The 24,478-nt window shown below is 40.2% G+C and overlaps 3 protein-coding genes across 4 annotated transcripts in view; 1 reads left to right on the top strand and 2 right to left on the bottom strand.

Moving 5' to 3' along the window:
• Nucleotides 1–730: 730 nt before the first annotated feature.
• Nucleotides 731–6,085, bottom strand: LOC125241280 (perlucin-like). Its single transcript, XM_048149670.1, has 7 exons — nucleotides 5,967–6,085; nucleotides 5,042–5,210; nucleotides 2,564–2,602; nucleotides 2,136–2,144; nucleotides 1,744–1,904; nucleotides 1,207–1,291; nucleotides 731–975 (listed from the first exon to the last, which is right to left on the bottom strand). Exons 2-7 carry the CDS (start codon nucleotides 5,163–5,165, stop codon nucleotides 788–790), a joined length of 606 nt encoding a protein of 201 aa, XP_048005627.1. The 5' UTR covers nucleotides 5,166–5,210; nucleotides 5,967–6,085; the 3' UTR covers nucleotides 731–787.
• An 854-nt stretch (nucleotides 6,086–6,939) lies between these two features.
• LOC125240424 (protein EGT2-like) lies at nucleotides 6,940–8,842 on the bottom strand. Its single transcript, XM_048148315.1, has 3 exons — nucleotides 8,739–8,842; nucleotides 8,165–8,309; nucleotides 6,940–7,624 (listed from the first exon to the last, which is right to left on the bottom strand). Exons 1-3 carry the CDS (start codon nucleotides 8,755–8,757, stop codon nucleotides 6,970–6,972), a joined length of 819 nt encoding a protein of 272 aa, XP_048004272.1. The 5' UTR covers nucleotides 8,758–8,842; the 3' UTR covers nucleotides 6,940–6,969.
• A 5,754-nt stretch (nucleotides 8,843–14,596) lies between these two features.
• LOC125241115 (protein apterous-like) overlaps nucleotides 14,597–24,478 on the top strand; it is a 112,168-nt gene continuing 102,286 nt past the window's right edge. For both annotated transcript variants that reach the window (XM_048149444.1, XM_048149443.1), the window contains exons 1-2: nucleotides 14,597–14,726; nucleotides 22,204–22,562. In XM_048149444.1, coding sequence (XP_048005401.1) covers nucleotides 14,691–14,726; nucleotides 22,204–22,562 — 395 coding nt within the window. In that variant the 5' untranslated portion in view covers nucleotides 14,597–14,690. The remainder of the gene's footprint in view (nucleotides 14,727–22,203; nucleotides 22,563–24,478) is intronic.

Here is a 24,478-nt window from a genome sequence, read left to right as displayed (position 1 = left end):
TCTTAAAATTCTAAAACCTAGTGCAACATGTGTTAACGGGTCCCTAGAATGTTATAGTAACCAAGACGATATGTAACTCCCAGGTAAAATTAGTTTAATTGTTAGTTTGGCCGCCCGTCAACAGATGGCGCTAGTAGGTTCAATGTTGTGATATCGAACTTACTTGTTTGAATATATGTAAAATTATGGAATAACGCTCCCGTAATTTCTATGTTTTACTGGAGTAACTAGTTTATGTAAAGACTGTAAATAAATAGTAAAACATGTAAAAAACAAACGACAATGTAAGTATTAACGAGTAAAAAGACCAACTTAACTGTTTACACATAAAACTCAATAGATGTCGCTGTACTGTGGCGCATCTCAAAGTTAGTTGTCGATATTAAGATTTTTCTGGGAACTTGGAAGAAGGACCTCTTGTATCGAATTATGTTTTATTTGAGAAATATTAGCTAGGTGTCAATTCGAGCACACCTTGTGTATGTACCGTACCGGGACCTTGGTGGACCATTTGGCTGAACCTACCACACTACCACACCCTTAGCGCTCGACTGCCGTCCTCAAGGACGCTGTACGGCCTTTGATACCTAGTTTATACTTAGCTTAGTATAGTGCCGACTGAATACACGCCTAAGACTACTACACGCCGTTCCTGACTTCGCCTACGCACACGCGTCACCCCACCCCCCTTCGGAATTTCATCCCTTACAAAGGAGAGTAAAACTAGAGGTTAGATTGAACGATTATATTTTATCACTTTTATGAGTGGTAGGAGCGGCTGGTGGCGTCAGGTGTAGCGTGTGAGCTCGGACTGGGCGCGCTTCTTGCAGACGAAGTTGCTGTACTCCAGGCGGCACCACTTGTCGTAGTACTCGAAGCTGGTGGTGTTGATCACGAGGCATTCCTCCCAGCCGCCGTAGTTGTCCGGCTCGCCCGCCGCCCACGGCGCGAACCCGATGTCGTCCAACAGGTCACCTGCCACACACAAACACACACACGCACACACTCATCAAAACGATTCGTCATCTTATCTTTTATATCATCTTACCTACACATCAAATTAAAATTAAAAAAAAAAATAATCACTAAATCTAAATCTGCTACGATACTATGCCACAGACATACACACACTCAAACAGACAGACACGTCCAACTTATACACCCCGTCAGGAATGAGAGTTTGCGCCTGAAGACAACTGTACTGACCTTCCACGGTGTACCAGACGCGGGTATCATCGGTCCTGATGCCAATGAACATGTAGCGCGTTAATTCTTCATACCGCTTTTTGTCCTGCCGAAACAAAATTGCTGATCAAAGCGAATTACCTAAATAAATGTAGAGTGTCGGGATAGTCTCGTGCGTGTGTGGGTGTACAGTGCGATTACCCTTCGGCTTCGGCTCTTATCAGAATTGCATGTGTGTGTGTACCTCCTGCACGTAGTGGCACACGACGCGGCGCTCGTGCTCGGAGTCCAGCACCAGCAGGATGGCGCCGTCGCCCTCGCAGTGTGTGTGTGTGTGTGTGTGTGTGTGTGTGTGTGTGCGTGTGTACCTCCTGCACGTAGCTGCGCACGACGCGGCGCTCGTGCTCGGAGTCGAGCACGAGCAGGATGGCGTCGTCGCCCTCGCAGTGTGTGTGTGTGTGTGTGTGTGTGTGTGTGTGTGTGTGTGTGTGTGTGTGTGTGTGTGTGTGTGTGTGTGTGTGTGTGTGTGTGTGTGTGTGTGTGTGTGTGTGTGTGTACCTCCTGCACGTAGCTGCGCACGACGCGGCGCTCGTGCTCGGAGTCCAGCACCAGCAGGATGGCGCCGTCGCCCTCGCAGTACCACTTGGCGTAGTAGAAGGTGGAGCGCCACGTCGACAGCCAGTAGCAGCTGCCCGTCTCCGGGATCCGGTTCACGTACCCTGCGCCCGCACAAGCCCGCACCGCAGTTTGAAAACTAGCGCCAGGCTACCAAGCCTAGCACGAGCTCAAACTGAAACCCATTTGCTATTTCTCACACAGGTTTTTTATTTAGGATATCTTAAGAAACATATATGACGGTATTTGTTTGGTAGGAACTCTAAAAGTGTATACTTCATTTTATCTTCTGTTTATAATGTAAACGCGCTTGATTTGTTCAGTACAGTACTCACATTTCCAAACTGCAACAATACAAGTAGACAAGTTAAAATACGATAATATAGATACGTAAAGTATTAAGTATTATGTTTACTCAATTTCCCCATAGATGTCGCTGTTCCTGTTGCAAACTAGATAACGGCAGTTTATTACAGAACATAATTATGTGTAAAACTGTCATATTTGTTTAAAATTAAAATCATTCGTTCCTTCCGATACTGGTGTAACATCGTCCGTACTGTCAACTTGGAAGTAGTTTTGTTTCGTTTGCTGAATCAAACCTTCCGTCCAAGGTGAAAGAACTTGAAATGAACTGAACCCACTTTAACTAGACTCGAGACTTTTCCACTAAGTACTACTGGACAGGATAAGTGATTGAATGTGTCGAGTCGTCGTCATGTCGCCGGCGCGGGCGCGGCGCTCAGGGTACTCAACTACTCACCCTTCCACTGGAAGCCGCACACTTTCCAGTTTCTCTCATCTGCGAAGATAAAGTTTTGTGATTCACCATTAAACAATCGAGAACAATAAGATAAGGTAACGGCGGCTATCAACGCGGGTATCGAAATCGACGTCCATTACCGCCGCATTTGCAAATACGCATTTTATAGGCAAACCGACCAATTTCTTAAAAAAAGTTACTCACACAAAGGAAGCCTGTTTAGTTGACTAACGCACATATAGGCGATAGAGAGTGTGAATGAAAGAAGACGCTCGCTATTTGACAGTTTTTGCCACGGGGCCGCGAGAAGAGGTTGTGTCATACTGACGTGTGACGCTAAACCTAAGTGAACTCCAATCTCATTTAGTAGTTTACGTAATAATTATGGCAAACAGGTGAAAGTTATGCATTTCAAATTATTGTTTATAGTTTTCTACATGACTTCTGAGTACTTTTTACGTATTGTTTAGCCTGGAAATGCGTTTAAAGTAGAAATTAAAAGACAGCGGTGAAAGGCGCCATTTCGTGAGTAGATTCTATTACTGTGGTATACCACGGTAATAGTTAAAGTAGTGATATTAGTTCTTTTTGCTTTATTTTAAGTATATGTGATCAGTTATATAATGTCTTACAGTTGTTTCAATCTTGATCTATTCACGCTATCAAAGAACTATTTACGCGGTATGAAAATTATTCAACAAAACCTTAATTTTTAGCAAAAACTTCATGACTGATTTCGTAGTTTCTATGAAAACCGTTAATTTGTCAATTTTTAAACATTGACATAAAGTCTGATGCTTACTTACCAGTTATGTAAGCTTGGTTTTAATATAAGGTTGCAATATTTTATTTTGATTTGTAATGAAAATACATCTGTATGACTTTGTTTTTATGGGTCGGAATTAGATTTTATAATACTCCAATTTATGCCTATTACCGATGGTACGATCAGATAACCCTCGGTAATAGAATATATAAGAATCTATTACCGATCCATGCAATATTTGTTTGGGTCGGTAATGGGTTCCTATAGAAGTATCTATTACCGAGCGACATATTAGTCTTGTATCAAAATATGACATTTAGTGTACCGTAAGTACAGATTTCTTAGGTGAAACTGAGTCTTCTGTGGGTATTCATAAAACAGGATAGTATAGGTATATGTATTTGTCATAATTTGTATATTCAACCGTCGGTATTAAGCTCCGAATTTTGAGATGGGTTTCTATTTACCGATGGCAGAAAAACACTGTCATTCATACCCTCGGTAATGAAATCTCAATTCGCGTTAATAGAACTGCAACCTGTTCATTACCACGGTAATAGAAAATTTAGGTATGTTGGCTTCAATAATCATTTTATGACATATAATAAACTAAAATGATCCTAAAACTCTTCAAAACTAATAGTTCAATAAATACTCTTCCATAAAAAAAATATTTGTGGTCTTTAATGAGCTTTGATACCCTTAATTTTTTGGTATCTTTTGAAATCTGCTTAAGTACCACGTTAATAGGCGCCATTACCTTAGTGGAAGTGCAATACAAATCGTTCACCTGTTTGCGAAGTGTCCCGCCGCGCGAGTCCCGCGAGTCCCGAGCGAGGTGCGCGTGTGCACGTGGTACAGTCGTGGGAAAACGCATTTTCTAATGCGTCAAGTCGCTATGACGTACGATACGACTTATTTTATTTCATTAAAAACATTAAATATCGTCACCAATTACAAGAAACAGATACATTAATATGCACCATATTAAATATACCATATACTCGTATGTATGTACATATCTAAGAACTTTATAATTGTGAATGTTCATTTCGCCCTGCCTCTCTGAAGATGTTGGTGCATGCGGATACAAACGGACTGCGAGTCTGACGGGACGGGGGCTGCAAGCCGACTCGGACTGCATGCAGCGAGCAGCTCCCGTAGGTACAGCCCTCATGCAGCCCTCCCGTGTGGACGCTTCGCCTTACTATTGTATTCTACAGCTCTATCCGATCGGTTACAAAATAAAATAGCAGTGTCAAATCTAGGCTCAGTTTGAAAGCCTAAAAAAAACTACAATTTACAACCCGCACCACGCCCGGACCAACGAGCCTCAGGCCAATTCAAACGGGCTCCGGCATCAGAACGATATCTTTTGAGTCAAGTCATTTAATTATCTTATTTATTTATTTATTTATTTATTTATTTATTTGTGTAAAAAGTACATAAGCATTACAGTTCATGACAAAACCAAGTCGCTTATATACTAAAATTACTATTAAAAATACGCATGCAGGAAATAAATATTGCAGTATCTTCCTCCAATATACTTAATGGCAAGCGAAACGCGTATCTCAGTGATATCCTGAAGATATGAGTCAATTCGAATTGGCCTGGCTGACATTAGCGGCCCACTGGCTCGGGTTGGTTCTAATCTAATCGAGTGCGGCGGCGGCGGCGGCGCCCCGGGGCCGCCTCTACACGCTACACACACGGAACTGCACGGCGATCATTAGAGTCCGCTAGAGACGGTCGCTCCCGCGCCGCGGCCCGCTGAGCCCGCTCCCGCACCGACGAGGCTCTTCCTCCATTCCGCGACGACGGTTCATCCCCCATCTCTACACCGGAGGCTTCACTTTTCGGTGTGTTTGGAGTTTCTCGCTGTAATGAAAGTAAATGAAACAGTACGATTTTTACTAAACTTTAATCCCGCCCTCTACACATTATCCGAGATGGCTACTGTATATCCAGATCCCTAAACATTAAGGCTAAGTTCAGATGAACGCGCGGTGACGCACGGTCCCGCGCGGTTCAGCTGTTCAGATGACGGCGGCTTACACGCGGCAGTCTATCGTGAACATTCAGTGATAATGAACGTGGAGGAGGCATTTTGCTTGTGGGTTCTATACCTCAAACTGCGACGTTGTCGTCGAAAGCAAAGGCGATACTAGGTGCACCCTGTATTAAATCAGATACTTTCTTTAAGCCTGTTTGTGACACGTTGATTGATTTTTCAACTACTTTAGGATGTCCATTGCATCCTTTGATTTTGGTATGATTGCGTAGAAATGGATTAGCAACTTACAGATGGTGCTATAAGATATTGCATGTCACTAAAAGATATTTCGTCCTCCATTTTTCGAGGCTCCGTGTGTCTGTCCGCCTCAAACCGCGCGAGTCAACTGAACAGGTCGATACTGGATTGTAGATCTTGAGCCGCGCGGCACCGCGCGGTACAAGATTTTGCGCGCGGTGCACGGCGGCGCGCGCGGTCACGCGCGGCAACGCGCGGTCATGTAAACAACGCCATTGATTTTGTTACAATCTTAAACCGCGCGGTGAGAAAACCGCGCGTCACCGCGCGTTCATCTGAACTTAGCCTAAAGGACGAGACATGCGCTCTTTACAAATACGTACCACGTTTTAGAAGCGTGCAGCCAAGGCGTGGAGCCGTGCGTGTGATGGAGGCAGTGATTGCAGGTTTGTGTAATTTGCGCGCAAAGTCAAAGCTATAATCAATAAAATTAATCATATGCCTAAGCAGTATCGAAGAATAAATATAGATTCAATTTCACGGTCATAATAAATAATTGTATGTTGTTCAATTTACTGATAAACTTTTATCTTTTAATGATATATGTGGGATTTGATGTTATTTTGTTGAATGAACAGCTAGAAGTCACTTTATGAGATGAATGAGGTAGCGGCTCGTGCGGCGGAGCAGCAGACGAGGCGAGCTGCAGGAGCTGCGCCGTCGCCGGCGCCGGCCTGGCGACTCGAATATTACGTAAAACTCCGCGCTCACGCTCAGGGCGCCGCTGCCACATAGGAGGGCATACCGAGAATCATTTTTTTTCGAGTTTCAAAATTTTCAATGTCCCTAAATCGAAAACCTAAAAATAGGTTAAAGGGGAAGTGACGCCACATAGCTGATTCAGAGCTGCCACTTTTATTTGCGCAAATGTTCTACTCAGAATCACGAGCTTTTCAATGATTACACACAGTGGACCTGAATAACCCGAATGATTTAAACCACGCGTTTCTGACGTAAATCCTGATGGTATCATTTATAAAAATGTAATTATGTCAATTTATTTGTGAGGCGGCTTCCCGAGTATTCTCTATTCCGCGCCTCCGCGACAGGCCGGGGCCGGGGCCGGGGCCGGGCCCGGGCCGGCCGCCGGGCTGCCGACCAGCGAGGGCATCCGATCAGCCTGCTCTCTGCTGCCACATAGAGACGCGCGGACTTCATTCCGGTATTCACGGTGCTACGCTACCGATATTATTTACACTATAATACCGATTCGTTAAATAACTTAGCGTTTGAAATATAAATGTAGGTACCTAATACTTATCGGAATAGGAGAAAATAACGTTACCTCAGTTTGTATTTACATTACCTATATTCGATCTATTTATATTATTTCGGTGCAGATAAAATATCTTTCGCTGTAGACGTCGAGCCAACGTCGGTGTTATTGTCGACCCGATCCCCGCAAGCTTGTGCGGCTGTAGACGTCGACATTGTCGACCCGATGGCGGTCGTATTGTCGACCAGATCACGGCGGGCCAGTGCCGCAGGAGATGTAGACCCAGCGCCGGTCCTGCTCGTGTTGTTGACTTGATCACCGCGGGCCAGCGCTGCTGTAGATGTAGACTCAGTGTAGGTACTACTATTAGTATTGTCGACCTGATCACCGCGGACCAGTGCGGCAGCAGACGTCGACATTGTCGACCCGGTGTCGGTGGTGTTGTCGACCAGATCACGGCGGGCCAGTGCCGCTGTAGATGTAGATGCAGTGTCGCTCCTGCTCCTATTGTCAACCTGATCACCGCGGGCCAGTGCCACAGTAGACGTCGATGTCGACCCGGCGTCGGTCGTGTTGTCGACCAGATCACGGCGGGCCAGTGCCGCAGGAGATGTGGACCCAGCGCCGTTGTTGCCGGTAAACCCCTCCGCTTGCGGGTCGATGCTGCTGGAACCACCATCCACGGAGAAGTTGGCGAGCATCGCTTGCGTGGGCCGCACATCCGCGCCGCTGCTCGTTGTCCCGTTCTCTTGGTGCCGCCGAGCCCTGCACCAGAAAAACTTAGAGCCTTCACATAGTTAAGAGTTATACGAGAAAACCAATTCTGGTCTCGATTCTTTCCTCCCTGGATATTGATTTCGATAAGTAACTATATTTTATTCATAGCAGTGCCCCTACATTTGAATATTTAAAATATCAGTTTATTATACAATAAAAATTTAGAAAAAAAATATTTAAGTAAGCAGTCTTCTGTTTATATTTTACTTGTGTCGCCTGGGTATAAGTGGGTATCAATTCGACTGAAGTCCAAAACACTGAGGGCAGTAAGGGCCAGTTGCATCGGCCACAGGCTCGCAGCAGTCTGTGCACTGTCTCACACAGTAACATTTAACGAACTAGCTCACGGTCACTTCGGTAACAGACGGCTTGATGCAACTGATCCTACACAGATGAGCACTTTCGCAGCTAACTCCATACCATCCAAAGCTCAATTCTAAGTTTTGGATGGTATAGAGTTACCTACCGCTCTTTCCTTACTTATATTTCTCTATGGTTATACTGAATATCAGGTTATGAGTAAAGTACCTGAAGGCAAAATCTGCCATGCTCTTCATGTAGCGAGAGGGAGTGACCACGCCGAATATGGGGTCGAAGATGGTGTAGAGGTCGGTGGAGGGCCGCGCCGGCCGGTACGCCGGCGCCGCCGCCGCCGCGCCCAGCGCGCACGCTCCTGCCACAATCACAAGGGACCAACATCACATACTTATAAAATAAATATGTCAAAATTGTGCGACATTCTTACAGATTGACTCAGTCCCACGGTAGGCTCAAGAAAGCTTGTGCTGTTGGTACTCAGATATACAAATACTTATATACTTAAGTACATAAGAAACATCCATGACTCAGGAACAAATTTAGTATCTGTGCTCATCAGTCTCATCTCATCCATCACAAAAATAAATGCCCTTCCCGGGATTCGACGACAGGACCGCGGCAGAATATTTGTGGCGGTGCGTATTGAATTCTGAACTTGCTGCTATTCACGTCATCTATTTATTAATAATTCAAAATAAAACAGGTGGCGAAACTGATTTACGAAAACCTCAAAATTACCAAAAGATTCACGAGATAACAATTTCTCAGAAAAAATCACAATTACCTATTTCCTTATTTCGCATATTTTTTTAACTTTCAGGGCCGTAGATAAGTAGATTAAAAATAATAGCTGCCCAACAAGTATACAGATACAAGAATAGAACTTTTCATTTATTTATAGATATATGGCAACCACGTACCAATTACTGCATTTAGTAGTCGGAACATACTGACCGGTTGAAGGTATAAACATAATAATGTTTATTGATTAAACTGAGTACTGGATTGGGTTATAAATGTAATAACCTCATAAACTTCAACAGACGAATGTTCACAAGCAGAAATGCGTAAAAGATAAGTTACATTGAATTTCCGCTCGTGCAGGCAGTTTCAACAATTATTTAGGAAATAAATCATGGAAACAGATTCGGTACCAGACGTGTCGGTAAAAGACCTAATGGCTCTTATAATATTTAAAGGAGTTCTTCCTAAAGTTAGTGTTAGCGTAGGGGATTTGAAACGTTCGTTTAGTGCGAGACGAAAGGCGTGACGCCGCGCGCCGTGGCTTGCGTGGGCGACGGTCGCGCGATGGTCGCGCGACGGCGATGCGACGCATACGAAATCAAACCTTATCGATTTGGAAGTATGAGACGCGACGGCGACGGTCGCACGACGGTCGCGCGACCGTCGCCCACGCAAGACACGGCGTGAGGGGACTGAGAACCTAAAGCTTGACAGGAGATCCGGACAGTCAACATAGTTTTGAGCAATATTCATAACGTAGATTACGTCAGAGATATTGCACCAGACGTAAAGAGGTAGCAAGTGAAGTTTGGCACAATGTTGAGTGTAACTTAGTTTTGGAAGTTTAAATTTAAAACCTAGAAAGCGAATTAATAGCAAGTGAAGTTTGGCACAATGTTGAGTGTAACTTAGTTTTGGAAGTTTAAATTTAAAACCTAGAAAGCGAATTAACTTTTTTTTTAATTCTTTCAATTTTAGAAATATAAATAGTATAACACGGGTTCCAAACCTGAGACGCGTATTCTAGATGGCTCCTTACAAATGTGCAGTAGATAATTTTGATTGATTTTAGTCTTTTAAGGTTTTTATTTTTACACGATCTTATAATGAAACCGAGCACTTTAAAAGCTTTGTTTACAATCGAGTCAACTTGCCGATCGAAGATCAACTTATTGTCAATTATGAGTCATAATGGAATTAATTAATATGATTAATTATTGAATATAATTTATGACATCCAAGTCCCTTATTTCATTGCATTTGGAAATAAATTCACCTTTTAACAAATAATTGGAGTTAGAGACATTGCGCTTACGAGTAAGTAAAGGAAATAGCAAAACATTTAAATCTAATTTATTGTTAACGCAGTATTGATCTAGTATAAGGAGATCTTCCTGGAGATAAGTAAGATAAGACTATCCGGAAGACCTTCATGTCATCGGCGAATAAGAGAATATTTGAATGTTTGAAGCATTGCGAAATATCACTGATGGCCCGAGTAGAGATCCTTGAGGCGCTCCTGAGGTGATTTCCACCCAAGGTGATGAAAATCCGTTCAGGACATCCGCTTGAGACCTGTTCAATACGTAGGAGGAAAACCATCGGAAGAGGTCTTCTCTTATACCTACCGATAAAAGTTTTTGTAGAAGTAGAAAATGATCTATGCGATTACTATAGTCTCAGCATCGACTTGATCTCCTTTGTCCAATTGACGTGACAAGACTGACAAGTAATCATTAAATAAAATAAGGTTCGTATCAATGGATCTTTTTTTAAGAAAACCATGCTGATAACTTGATTTTTGACAACCCTATATAGTCGACACTCGACAGGTATATGGTGCCATTCATTAAACCCTGAACAGCTGCCAAAATTCTGTTGGTAGGAAGTGTCCTGTCTGTCGTCAGTAATATTATTTATTCTGTGGCGCGAGCACGACTTGTAGCGCCACCTGCGGGCTGACCGTGGGACCTGCGTAGTGAAGGGGCACGCTGTATTGCAGCGCCGGGCACGAGTTCGACCGAATGCCACGCGTCTGCGACAGGTGGCGCCAGTTGTCGTTTTGTCTTTACTAAGTAAGTGTAAATTCAGTGTTTTTATTTTTACAAATCTCTATTCGTTTCGGCATATATCGTGTCGGTACAATAATGGAGGAAACTACTTAAATAGCATCGTTAAATTTCGTAAGCGAATATAAAGTAGAAACGGTGTAACAGTTGACGCCGACTCTCAATCTGGAGGTGGCTGGTGTTGGTCAAATGAGTTTTTATTAGGAATGTATGTGCGGAATGTAATTTTGGCGAAGGAAAAGTCATTAGGAAACCTGCGTAACATACTAACGGCGAAGAAACTGAAAGGAATATGTGGATTTTCAATCCGCATTGGGCTAGCGTGGCGAGATGGGGACTATAGCCCGAGCTCGTGTACATATTTGATTCAAAATGATTATCTCAGTGCTGCACTACATATATCAACTATATTATGTATAAGACTAGCGTTGCAACACTGGATTATGTTTGATTAAATCAAACAATTTGAAAAAGTTCATATTTCTTAAATAATTCTGAACATAATATTTGGCAAGAGATTGTACCTATGTAATACTTACGTAATTATCAAAATGTGAAAGTTATCATATTGAGCACTACGGTATTCAATAAAATCTCGCGTAGGTACGATATACAGGAAAATTAACGCAGTGTGAACCTAGCCAGACGAGGTTGGGGACTTGGTTTTACTTATAAGGTGTACTGTTAATGATATTCTGGTCTGAGTATCCACAAGACAATCCCTCTTGAGCTTACCGTGTGGCCCTATTACTATAACTGCCTAATATTTATACTTATGTAAGTATAATTATTAATGATTCACTGCATGAACGTATAATATAATCGTAGGTACATATCATTTTGAACTGTAATCTAGTTCTTAAGCTTTTCTAACCTGTATCTCTTTTGTTAATTTCGATTACTGTCTGTCTTATGTACCTTATGAAATAAAAAATAAACAAAATCTCAAGGATCCGCGCATGGATCAAACTCCACTCGGACGCTGTTGGTGCTTGTATGTAACAGGTAGTACCTAAGTACAATAGGTGCTTAAGTGTCAATGACGGCAGTAAACAAGAGCGTGTCGGGCCACGCTCAGTGTAGGGTTCCGTAGTTTTCCGTATTTTTCTCAAAAACTACTGACCCTATCAAGTTCAAAACAATTTTCCTAGAAAGTATTTATAAAGTTCTACTTTTGTGATTTTTTTCATATTTTTTAAACATATGGTTCAAAAGTTAGAGGGGGGGGGACGCACTTTTTTTTCCTTTAGGAGCAATTATTTCCGAAAACATTAATATTATCAAAAAACTATCTTAGTAAACCCTTATTCATTTTTAAATACCTATCCAACAATATATCACACGTTGGGGTTGGAATGAAAAAAAATATCAGCCCCCACTTTACATGTAGGGGGGGTACCCTAATAAAACATTTTTTTCCATTTTTTATTTTTGCACTTTGTTGGCGTGATTGATGTACATATTGGTACCAAATTTCAGCTTTCTAGTGCTAACGGTTACTGAGATTATCCGCGGACGGACGGACGGACGGACGGACGGACAGACAGACATGGCGAAACTATAAGGGTTCCTAGTTGACTACGGAACCCTAAAAACGTATAGTCACCGGCAACAACATCCTATAATAAATAGAAGGCTGCATAAATATCTGACACGCTCTTTTACTTCTAGAAATAAGATTGTGTCAGATAGCCTTTTTTTGTGAAATTTTATTTCTGATGAATGGACGTGGTTTTCGCAAATATCAAAATAATTTATTCAGCAAATAGGCCACAGGGGCACTTTTACACGTCACATGTACATATTTAGAATATATTTAAAATTGAATTGAATTGCTCGCTCGCTGATAAATAGTAAAAATGTTCATAATTATATTTAAATTCGCAATTTTTTGTCATCACGAAATTTTTATATTTTTGAGATTGGTTTTTTTTTGGAGTAAAAAACGGTTTCTGATACTAAAATACAGCTATTTTTTTCGTTCTTTTGGTTTTAAGTTTATTTTTTTTAATGGGGTAATCTGATAGTGGTTGTTATTACGTAAATACATATTACATAATTAACAAAAGCTCTAAATTAACCAAAATATTGATCTGTCGGGGGTTTTAAAACCTTCAAAAACATACCGGTTAAAAGGATACTCGTACCTGCCAAATAGAGTAATTTTCAAACTCGACCGGTATGCAAAATTATAAAGCTCTATAAGTACTAATAACTCTGAATTAGTTTCAAATTGAAACAAATTGACAACCATCAGAGAATTGTAGGTACTTAAGTAGACACCGGAGTCGCGAGATTAGGTAGTAGGTACATCTGTAGGCACGGCAGTGCCCCCGCCAAGACGCGCCAAGCGAAGTCCTTGCACTAGGTAGGTACGGTACCTAATACCTATCTTTTATGGACCTGATTCGTCGTTTTTATTTTTTGAAACTTCACACGTTGTTTCCATTTTTGTTTATTTTACAAAATTATTGTGTGTTGTGTTAAATTGTAAATCACCCACATGAAAAGCCTCGCTGTATTAGACTTGTAAGTTAAAATTGTACGTAATTCATGGCTAAGTAGTTTAAAAAAGGTCCATTATTAGGTACGCGATTCAAACCTTTATTAATTATGTAAAAAGTTATACCTACATTTGGATTAGGTACTTCCTGTTTGATATTAGATTATTAGATAGATTAGCTAAAAAAAGAAATATTTGTAATAAATTTTATTTGTAAAAGTTTTTTTTACTCTTTTTGTTTTCAATATTATTATTGACATTATATTATTGAATGAATGCATGAAAAATAATCTTATACTTTTAAACGAGCAATTCTTGTATATTTATTTATTTATTTATATATATATTTATTTACACTGACGATCTCGGAAACCGCTCTAACGATTTCGCAGAAATTTGTTATGTGGGGGTTTTTGGGGGTGAAAAATCGGTCTAACTTATCCTTAGGTCCCGGAAAACGCGAATTTTCGAGTTTTCATGCGTTTTTCTTCGCGCGCCATCTCGTGTGCAGTAGTTGTACTGTTAAGACAGAATTCTTTCAGTCGATGTAAGTACTATTTATTGCAAACTAGATGGCGACACAGGTCAAGGCTAAAACGAATAGAAAATACACTATTTGAGTTTTTGTGGCGAAATGCGCGCCATCTCGTGTGGAGTAGTTGTGTTGTTAAGGCTGAGAATTCTTTCGCTCGATGTAGGTACTATTCATTTTTGAACTAGATGGCGACACATGTCAAGGATACGAAACAGAACCGAGCGAAGCTCGGTTGCCCAGATATAATAATACTAGATACAAATAATTATAGTCATCAGACGTCATACAACTCATAAATACAGCACCTTACCAGAAAGACATACACACATACATGAATTCACGCCTGTATTCCCAAATGGGGTAGACAGAGCATATGAAACCGCTCAAGCTAAACAATGATAAAAAGAAATTCTTACGGCTCTTGAAGATGTAACAGTTAGGTATAGTGCTAATTGCTAGGATAGATATTTTCAGCGCATTTCGTTACAATTAATATCACTAAACAGTGATGAAAAATGGAGTAGGATAATTAAGGTTCTTTTTTCATTATCTACGAGTATCTATGAGTAAAGTCATGAGCAAAAAGCTAGTGAGCCTCAAAGCATACAGTATGTATTAAGTACCTTACATTTCGTACCCCCGGCATCGGCACCCCAAATGTTGGTTGGAAAAATGTATTTAGTTGTGGTGGTGTGTCTGGTGTAGGTGGGTTGCGGGTGGGGTGGGGGCCTCGGGGCGGGCCCCACGCCCCACGCGCGGGGCGGGGCCCCGGCCGCCGCCAGTCCGCCGGCGAGCGCGCCGCGAGCGCACGCGAGTGAGTGAGTGAGTGCCAGTGGGGCCAAGCCCAGCCTTCCAACCATACTCAACGGAAACATTGAACCCCAGATGGGAGTTTACGAGGACAGGGGAGCGATGCACTGGGTAAGCTCGCGCCCTTCACCCGAAACCTTTTCTTTCAGCCGGGTATTTATTGAACACTAACTACTTTTCACGTGTGACAGCTTGTGCTCTAAGGTTTTCTATTTCATATAATATATTTTTTGTGAAACTAAGTAAATGTAAGGGATGGCACTAAAGTATTGCGATATACGTAGGTACCTACTGTATTATGATACCTTAGGGAAGGGACCATTTTCATTTAAAAATAACTCAACAAAAAAAAAACAAACAACGCGAAACTGACAGAAATATCAAATCAACGCTAGTTTCGATAGTTGACAAACCGTAGTAGTGATTATATAGAGTTTTTAAGTACGTAAACATTAGATTTTTTTAATGCTTATGCTTTGAATGAATACACAACACGTTTGGATAGTCGGCGTTTTTTAAACAGAAGTTAAAACATTTAAATGTAAGTGTAAGTTATTTTGTTCGGTGTCACATTACCCGCTTGACTTTGCCATTTATTTGCACCCGTTGAATATATTTTTTGTAGTAATCGTGATTTTAACATTCTCAAATAACAGTTATTCGTATTAGAATGAAGTTTGTCATTTTTACAGGATTTATTATTAAGTATTTTACATAAAACTGTTAGAGATTTTATCTATATAAAACTAATTACAATATTATTTGCGCAACAGCAATGCATGCGTTATAGTTATGTATCTATAAATTATGTCTGACACTTCGCACACTATTTATTTACTCATCGATGTATTATCTATGGTCGTATTATAGGTGCATTAATACAGGTACTTTAATATACTAATTATTAATAGCTACATATACATATGCCTTCTACACAATGCGTTGGCGAAACATTTTCGAGAACTGCTGAGGTATGGTGTATTACTTTGTGTTCATGAAACCAAGGAAATATTTTTTATTTTCAATTATTTATTTGCGTGTTTTTAATAAGCGTGGGTAACAGGTGAGGTGCACTAGTTATTCCAATACGATTTTATACGAAACGATAAAGCTAGGGACATACTACGCGGACGTCCGTCGTAAAACGACCGCGACCGCGACCGAACAGTGTGCACGGAACAAAACATCCAGCGAGCCAGATTTCGAACGGACGTCCATGCGCTCAAGGCCACGTCCACGTCCGTCGACCGATAGTTTGCACGGTTATGTGTAATTTCATTGTCCAGATTCCCGTCCGCGGTCGATTTACGACGGACGTCCGCGTAGTGTGTTCCGAGCTTAATATTTCAGTCGGTTATAAATATCAGGCAATAACAATAATACATCGTCAGTAACGACTTGCCTATCGTTTGTATTCTTTACTATGTAGGTACGATGCTTACAACTACAGTCCAGCATTTATATTTATTTATTCACTATTTAACACATCACTTTCTTGTAACTTCTTCAGAAATCATAAGCCTGAACATAATACTTATAATATCCTGATATCACGAACTACTACTACTAGTTTCAACCATAGAAATTATGTAATATTCCAACAAGAAATACAATATTTACCTTGTGTATATTTAAAGTATCAATGTAATGTAAAATACCCTATAATGGACGGTGATGCCATTATGGACAAAAAAACACAAATCCTTAAAAATAAATATCTAAAGTTAGTTTCTAAAAACTGACGGCAATGTACCATAAACTAGAGTTGTAGAACTGTTTCATTTTGAAGTTTCAAATTTCAAGCGAATTCTTAGTAATGTTGCTAAGAGAGTTGAGTTCATGTATAAAAAAATAAAAAAATAATACTCGGTGTAAACTTAAATGAGTTTTACTTACTGCATTAAGCATGAGATAAGGTATAAAACATACTACTTTGTTGTTCCAAAGATATAAAGAAATAGCGTTATTTTGCGAGTGTCCATTACTGGAACCGAAAAACTGCGTACCTCCTATGATGGACAAGGAACAATTTACAAAACCAAAATTTACAAGAAACAATCGTACCTACGTTAAAATAACCAAAACTAATTTTATTTATGGTATATAAAATTGACTCATTGAGTATCAGTTGGCTTTGAAAGTAAAATTTTAAACTTATTTCACTGTCCATAATGGGGGATCCATTACTGGAGAACTGCCGTCCATAATTGGAGAAAAAACACCTAGTTTTAATTTGTTAACTATGAAGAAACCAATAGGTGTATCTATTCTGAAATACGTTTGAAATGTAAAAGAAGGTTAGGACATTCAAGATTTAACACGCTTAGCGCTAGAATTTTTACATTTGTCAGTGAAATATCAAAAACAGGCGAATTTTTTTCTTAAACTGTCCATGATTGGGTCCGTTACCTTAGGTAGTCTTTGTTTGAATAAGTAAATAAAATAGTACGTATACCTAGGCATCCGAGCTTCGCTTGACTTTTTATCTTTGCTGTTAACAGTTTAATAAGAATTGAAACTGATATTGTTAAAAAATAAGAAGTGGGTCTTCTTGCATTTTGATTTAACATGACCTATAAAAAAACATACAAATAAAATAAAATAATTAATTAAAATTGTAACGGGACTAGATCGCATCGCGTAGGTATTACAAAGTTTTAAAACCTCAAGGAAGTCAAGGACGGCGTTGTTTCCGTGCTCTCCAAGACACTTTCCTCCGCATATTAAAATCGTGGCAGTTTAAAATAAATTAGTATATAAATTAGGAGGCGAAATGTAGCTGAATGACCAGTGGCTTGGTTCCTTTCACCCTCCGCCCGTCGGATCTGGATTAGTATGGATCGTGGCACTCTTGGCAGTTTTCCGTCGGCACAAGAACATGTATACTTAGAGGAAAGCTTTTCCTTCGTATTTTACGAAAACGATCGTATATGTGATGCCAGTTCAACAGTGTCAGTATTTCTTGTACTGAGAGTGACTGAAATAGCATCACACGTTCGTACGTTTCCGTAAATATACGAAGAACAATATGTTCGCACTACATCTGTACCTACTTGAAAGTAATTATTACTTACTTAGGTATTTCCAAGTAGTACATAGTTATTTTGCCTAGTAACTAGTACATAATATCTCATTACTATTTATTTTAATATTTGTTTAACTTTTGTTGTTACCAAAGAAAACCTTGAAGCCCAAAAGGCGGGCTTAATGCCATAAGGCATTCTCTATCAGCCAAGCTTGTGTTTTGCTTAACTTGCTAGGTTAAATACGAGTATATGAATCCTTGATTTTGTACTTATTATCAATTATTATAAATAGTTATAAATAATTAAATACATATCGGAGGACACCCTACACAGATCACATTATGTGTAGATAATACATATTGCGAAGATAATTTGCTGTTCCGACTAATATTCAAAATTATAACGCTGAATTACCGCTTATATTTTAACTATGATTGTAACATTTGTGGACATATAGGTAGATATAGAGGATATGCATACATTTGAAATTAAATGGCCTACTTAAAGTACAAACATTGAAGGTGGATTTCCTGATCAGTCCTTTTCCTTTATGTTTTAATTTTCCATACATTTTATTTTATGTTTAATAAAACTTTAAATCTAATTTCTAATTCTAGTTAGGTTTTGCTAGTATTGAGGAACTTAAAATAAAATAAAAAACAATGTATAATTTTAAACTTTCTTATTTTGTAGGTAGGTACATATTATAAGAGTGAAAATATTGGATTTACGTTGTAAAAGTAAATACTAGTACGCTGGGACGTAGTTACGTACACGGTTATTGCATTGCATCCATTACAGGTGTGTTTAGTTGTTTAGTATAGAGTAGCGTGAGTATTAGTGCGTGTCGTGTCGTGGATGGCAGACGTAGACGGTCAGGTAGGAATGTGGGTCACTGGTATCTAGCGACGGCGGGGGCGACGGGGCGGCGGCGGGGGCGGGCGGAGGTCGCCTTATCACTTATCACGGCGTCTGCCGATGTTATCACTCATCACTACACGACGGAGACGGCGCGAGTGGACACTAGCCAACTTACAACCAACAAATTGGCTTAATTTCCAATCCGTTATCATGTACTTGGCGCAAAACGTAACACATACAAGAATATCGAAATTCGTAAATCGCTTTAATTGCTTAAATGAGAATAAAGTGCAAGTATTAAGTGTGAATGAAATAGCGGATTCCTTCATTTGACCAAATTATTGAAATCATGGTGTACCTAATCATTGCCAGAGTATCGTTAGTTATGATTCTGAAACCTTTAAGTAATTAGGTATTTCGTTTTAAAAATGACTCTTACTTAAAAGTTATTTAATAAACAATAGAAATTCTGTCCTCAATTTGCTGTTTCACGGTAGGCCCTCGCCGCGCGCCAGCCGCCGCCGCCGCCGCCGCTCCCGTCGGCCACAGACAACTTTCCTCTAGAATTACTTATTAAAAAATGGACTTTTGCATTAATTGAATATGAAATGTGATATACTTATCTCATATAGGCACCTATACATTTGATAATATAAGCATTACAACATAGGCTTCATATATCAGACATCAGACTAACTATAAATACATACCGTTCAGAATCATAACGCCATTTGCGTTGCCGTAGTCAAGTATAAAATCACCTGCTTCAGATTTTCTTTACGTTGACAAGACATGAACATACAACACGTCACACGTCACCCAGTCTGCAGGTACCTATTGTTGTACGTTGCTTGTAATAACACTCTAATAGGAAACACCTCGCGGATTGCTTGGAAAAAGTCAAGTGAAAAACATTGATGATCACAGTTAATCAATCATTAATGTCATTATTACAGTTAACATAGATATATGCTGTTGAGGTTTTTAAAAAATAATTCAATCCTTTATGTCAATTGTGCATTTTTTTTAAATATCAAAGCTATTTTGTTTAGCCATAATTACCTATTATCTGGTCACAAAATTTCACCTCAATCAGTTGAGAATTGCGACCTGTTAGAGGAAGCTTTCCATCAGGCGGGCCGTATACCTATTTGCCACCGAGGTGGTTAAAAAAAAATCACTCGGTTCGGACTTACATTAGCGAAATGAAGTAAACAGAAACACACAGTTAAAGTGTAGAGTAGAACTGTAGACTTACCTACGGTAACGCTTCAGTCAATAGTGAAGTCATCGAACATCTGAAGTCTGACCTTTGATATATTTACAAATACATAATACGAATACGTATACAGACGTTTATGAATATAATTTATTTATAGTTTATAATTATCTATGGAATATATTTCCAGAATAAATTGATTAAATTGATTTCATTCATTCGTTATTCGGCAAGTAGGACCACGGCAACAACACAAGGGCTCTTTTTAGGGTTCCGTAGTCAACTAGGAACCCTTATAGTTTCGCCATGTCTGTCTGTCCGTCCGTCCGCGGATAATCTCAGTAACCGTAAGCACTAGAAAGCTGAAATTTGGTACCAATATGTATATCAATCACGCCAACAAAGTGCAAAAATAAAAAATGGGAAAAAATGTTTTATTAGGGTACCCCCCCCCTACATGCAAAGTGGGGGCTGATATTTTTTTTCATTCCAACCCCAACGTGTGATATATTGTTGGATAGGTACATATTTAAAAATGAATAAGGGTTTACTAAAATCATTTTTTGATAATATTAATAGTTTCGGAAATAATCGCTTTTAAAGGAAAAAAAAGTGCGTCCCCCCCCCTCTAACTTTTGAACCATATGTTTAAAAAATATGAAAAAATCACCAAAGTAGAACTTTGTAAAGACTTTCTAGGAAAATTGTTTTGAACTTGATAGGTTCAGTAGTTTTTGAGAAAAATACGAAAAACTACGGAACCCTACACTGAGCGTGGCCCGACACGCTCTTGGCCGGTTTTTTTATACGATAAACATTTAAAAGTAGAGAAACGATGTAGGTATTACGCCATGCGACATATAAATAATAACAACATATAATATAATACATTTATAATGGAACAACGAGCATATAAATGTAAACATATAATCAAATAAAAATCATACAATGAACGAATGCGTTTAATACGCGTGCAGACTTAATAATTACTATATTCGTGTGCAATAATTAATTAATAATAGTTAAGTAGGAAGGTAGGCTTTTGGTTTACGGCAATTACAAAGTTACTACTGGACTATTTTGTCGCCAGAGTGCAGCACTACTTATAGTACTTATCACAGAGAAAGTTATAAGTACATAATTTTTGCCTTAAACAGTTTTTGAGAATTTTTACTTTTACTAAGTAAAAATCCTCATTCAAGTTTACTTTAATGCATGAAATTAAAGCGATTTATTTAAGAACATCTACCACGAATTTTGACGTTTTAGAACAAGTTTAAAATAAATATAAAAAAGGTTAACGGAAAAAATATGTACGTGGTATTGTAGCACGCGTGTTCGGTAGAGTAATATGGTAATGTAGTTAATAACGCGAAAATTGAAACATTGGAAAACATCTTTCAGTTGAAACTAACCACCAGTCGAGTATGACTCCCCCCCCCTTACCTTAGGTTTCTCGATAGCGTATTGGTCACGGAAAACGTACAGTGAGCTGCAGCTGCAAGAGTGTATGATGAAGTTATCAATGAATGAATAAATTCATGGAGCTCACTCACTGTACCTACGTAATTTTTGATTTTAGCAAGTGACCGATTGGTGCGATGTTCACATTATTCGTACAATGAATGTTATTTTCGTTTCGAGTAGGTATCGCATTAAAAGTGAAAGAGCTTTTATTAAGTCAGTTGTGATGTCGCGTGGGAGGATGAATCCTAGTTGGGATGTTTGGCCGAGGCTCGGGGCTTCACTGTTTACGATGTTGTTATTCTGGTTAACCATTTACTACCATATACACTTGTATTTACATCCCAGTTATTTTGACATCAATGGGAAAAAATACCACCTTATTTGTATAATTGATTTTCGTAGGTAACGGAATTTTCATGTATTTCAACTAAGGGCGATTGCAGACTAGTGTTCGTTTCACGCGTGCGTACAAGCTTGTAGCTCGCTCGCGCTGGCGCTTCCAGACCAGGGGGCCGATTTTTGAGTCTCACTGTCACTAAAATACCGGTTGAAAACGGTGAATTGCCTATTATTTTCAGTGACAATTTTCTGAATTCGAACGCCGTGAGACTCAAAAATCGGCCCCCAGACCCAGTCCAAACGTAGGGGATTTGTAACGTGCTTAAGACCATAAGCAACATGTAAAGGCTGTTAAAAAATTGTCAGGTCGTTATCGTTCGAAAAACAGTCTGTTACAATACCCGCGAAGAAACACAACGCTAGTCTGAAATAGGGAATTGGTACTTAAGTACCTATATATTATTTCCGAACCGATATCTACGATACTACTTAGTATTCTTAGTAAACATTCAAGAAAAGAGCGTACACAGACCTCTTCTTTTCTGGTTTATCGCTGTCCATTGCCGGCATAGGCGACCTGTGTGCTCCTTTGCCTCCCCATTAATAATAATAGAAATGGACAGTTGTGTGGTGTGCAGGGTTGTATTGTATTGTAAGTAGTGTGTTGTTATTGCAGCAGCAACAGAACGATCGGTACCTGTCATCGTACTCGGGCGGCGGCGCGGCTGGCGCGGGCGAGGGCGAGTCTCTGTCGCCGGCGGGTGCGGGCGCGGGCGCGGGGGCGGGCGCGGCGCTGTCGCCCGGGTCGCCGCGCGCGTGCACGTCGTGCCGCAAGCGCGAGCCGCCCGACGAGCCGGACGAGTGCGCGTGCGCGGGGTGCGGCGCGCGCATCACCGACCGCTACTACCTGCTGGCGCTCGAGCGCCGCTGGCACACGCCCTGCCTGCGCTGCTGCGAGTGCAAGATGCCGCTTGACTCCGAGCAGCGCTGCTACGCGAGGGACAGCAATATATTCTGCAAGAACGACTATTTCAGGTCAGTCCTAAAACTCCTAAACCTATTTAATCGTAATATGCCCCGTGTGGTGATGGCTTAAGCCCTTTCCTCCGGTGGGAGTCGTAGATGTTTACTGTCGGACATGGGTTCAGTTGTCGCGTATGCGATAAAAAATTTTTCCCCTCACTAGCTCGGAAACACGTGTTTTGTCCTTTAATACCAGCGGGTAAAAACGCATTTTATCCACTAGTGGGTAAAGTAATTTGACCTTCAATATAGGCAAATTTCCTGCTTTGAAATTGATAAAAGTGGGTTAATCTAGTGATGACGATGATTTACCACCTGTGGAACTACTGGAAGCAGTGATAAACGCATTTTTTGCGTTGTAGTTTCCTCGCTGTAGTGAGGGGAAAAGTTTTGTGTTACACTCGGGTGCAAATGTATTTTACTTCTCGTGTGTTAAAAAACTCGCAAGTTCAGGATTCTATTTTCGAACCACTCGCTTCGCTCGTGGTTCAACTATAGAATCCTTTCACTTGCTCGTTTTTCAATTCCACACTCGGCGTTAAAATACAACTTTGCCCCCTTGTATAACAAATAACTATAAATCAAATCGAAATACTCAGCAGAGCATTACTGCTCGGCCACATGCAAATGCTCGTTTTGAGAGCGTAGCAGTGCATGCGCACGTATTCCGCTCGGCTAACGCTGCGCTGTCAAAACGCTCTATGTTTGGCGGAGGCTTTACTCAGTTCAATAGTTACCCGCACAGCGTCTAGCCAACTCTATGACTGCTCCTCGCAATGGTTGCTGCAACTGGTACCGTAGCCGAATGACATTTCTGCGACGCGAAACGAAAACGAAACGCCGCGAAAGGTAGTCTGGCTCTGTCGCGCCAATACGCATGAGCAATAGAGATAAATATCTATGACTGTTCCGTTTCGTGAGCGTTTCGTGAGAATTTGTGCCAATTGTGCCATTGTGCCTGCCTGCCTGGCTACACACCCTGAGCAGCGATGCCATTTTCCAATAGCCCCGTCCCCGAATAAACGCTGACGTTTATCACGCTAGTGTGTGCTTTCCCTAATGTCGTTTTTATACCGTTTTTGATTAGGAAAGTAAAAGAAGAATATTTTGAACGACTACATAATAATTATAAGTACTTACATATTTTATACACACCATGTAGGTGTCATCACCAAACCGAGACCGTCTAAGTCCGTTTACACATTTTCCGAATCCGATCCGATATCGGATGTAGGAATGATTTCAAAGGAAAACATCCAAGATGGCGCCTGTAATGTATGGAATATATCGGTCCTACATCCGATATCGGATCGCATCATGTGAAATCGACTAAGGTTTCGACGACTTGAAAAGTATTTGCTCATAAATAAGAATATCGCAGCAGCGTATAGTATACTACTATACAGGCTCCGGACTCCAGAATACAGAACAACGTTCCGAATTTAAAGTTTAACCGTTTTAATTGACTTTGAAGGTGCCGACAACTGGTTTGTAATGAACCAATAGCACTTGAGCAAGACTAACTTACCGAGAAATTGTATAAAATCCTTACATGTTTCCAAACATATTCCCAAGTTTATTGTGTAGGTACAATTGTATTATAAATAGGATCCTCATTTAAGTTTGAAAGTCAAACTGAGATGGCTGAGATACGCGTCATACTCGTGAACGGGTGCCGTCTGTGAAGACCGGTCTGTTTAAGCTTACTGGGGCTGTTATAACTTAGTAACTTTAATTCTAATTTTTATTAAATTAGGACACTTTGTTCGGTTGTCGTTTGTTTCCTTTCTTTTAGTGAATATTTTAAATATATGATTTTGACTCATGGAGACCATATACATCTCTAAGGAGAATTAGATTAAGTAGATATACATTTTATTTTTAGTTGTGACATTTAGAGTCATTTGCACCTCTAAAGTAATTTTAGA

The sequence above is a fragment of the Leguminivora glycinivorella genome, chromosome Z, assembly GCF_023078275.1.
Source record: "Leguminivora glycinivorella isolate SPB_JAAS2020 chromosome Z, LegGlyc_1.1, whole genome shotgun sequence".
In the NCBI taxonomy this organism is placed as follows: Eukaryota; Metazoa; Arthropoda; class Insecta; order Lepidoptera; family Tortricidae; genus Leguminivora; species Leguminivora glycinivorella.
Note: the sequence above shows the minus strand (reverse complement) of the source record. Positions and strands in the feature narration are given on the sequence as shown.

Coding starts and splice junctions, on each gene's coding strand:
- LOC125240424 (XM_048148315.1), bottom strand. Junction 7,625..8,164: donor ATGGCAGATTTTGCCTTCAG/GTACTTTACTCA, acceptor TTTCTGGTGCAG/GGCTCGGCGGCACCAAGAGA.
- LOC125241280 (XM_048149670.1), bottom strand. CDS start 5,165: ATGGGGGATGAACCGTCGTCGCGGAATGGAGGAAGAGCCTCGTCGGTG. Junction 2,603..5,041: donor TGATCGCCGTGCAGTTCCGT/GTGTGTAGCGTG, acceptor TTATCTTCGCAG/ATGAGAGAAACTGGAAAGTG. Junction 1,292..1,743: donor TGCGCAGCTACGTGCAGGAG/GTACACACACAC, acceptor TTGTTTCGGCAG/GACAAAAAGCGGTATGAAGA.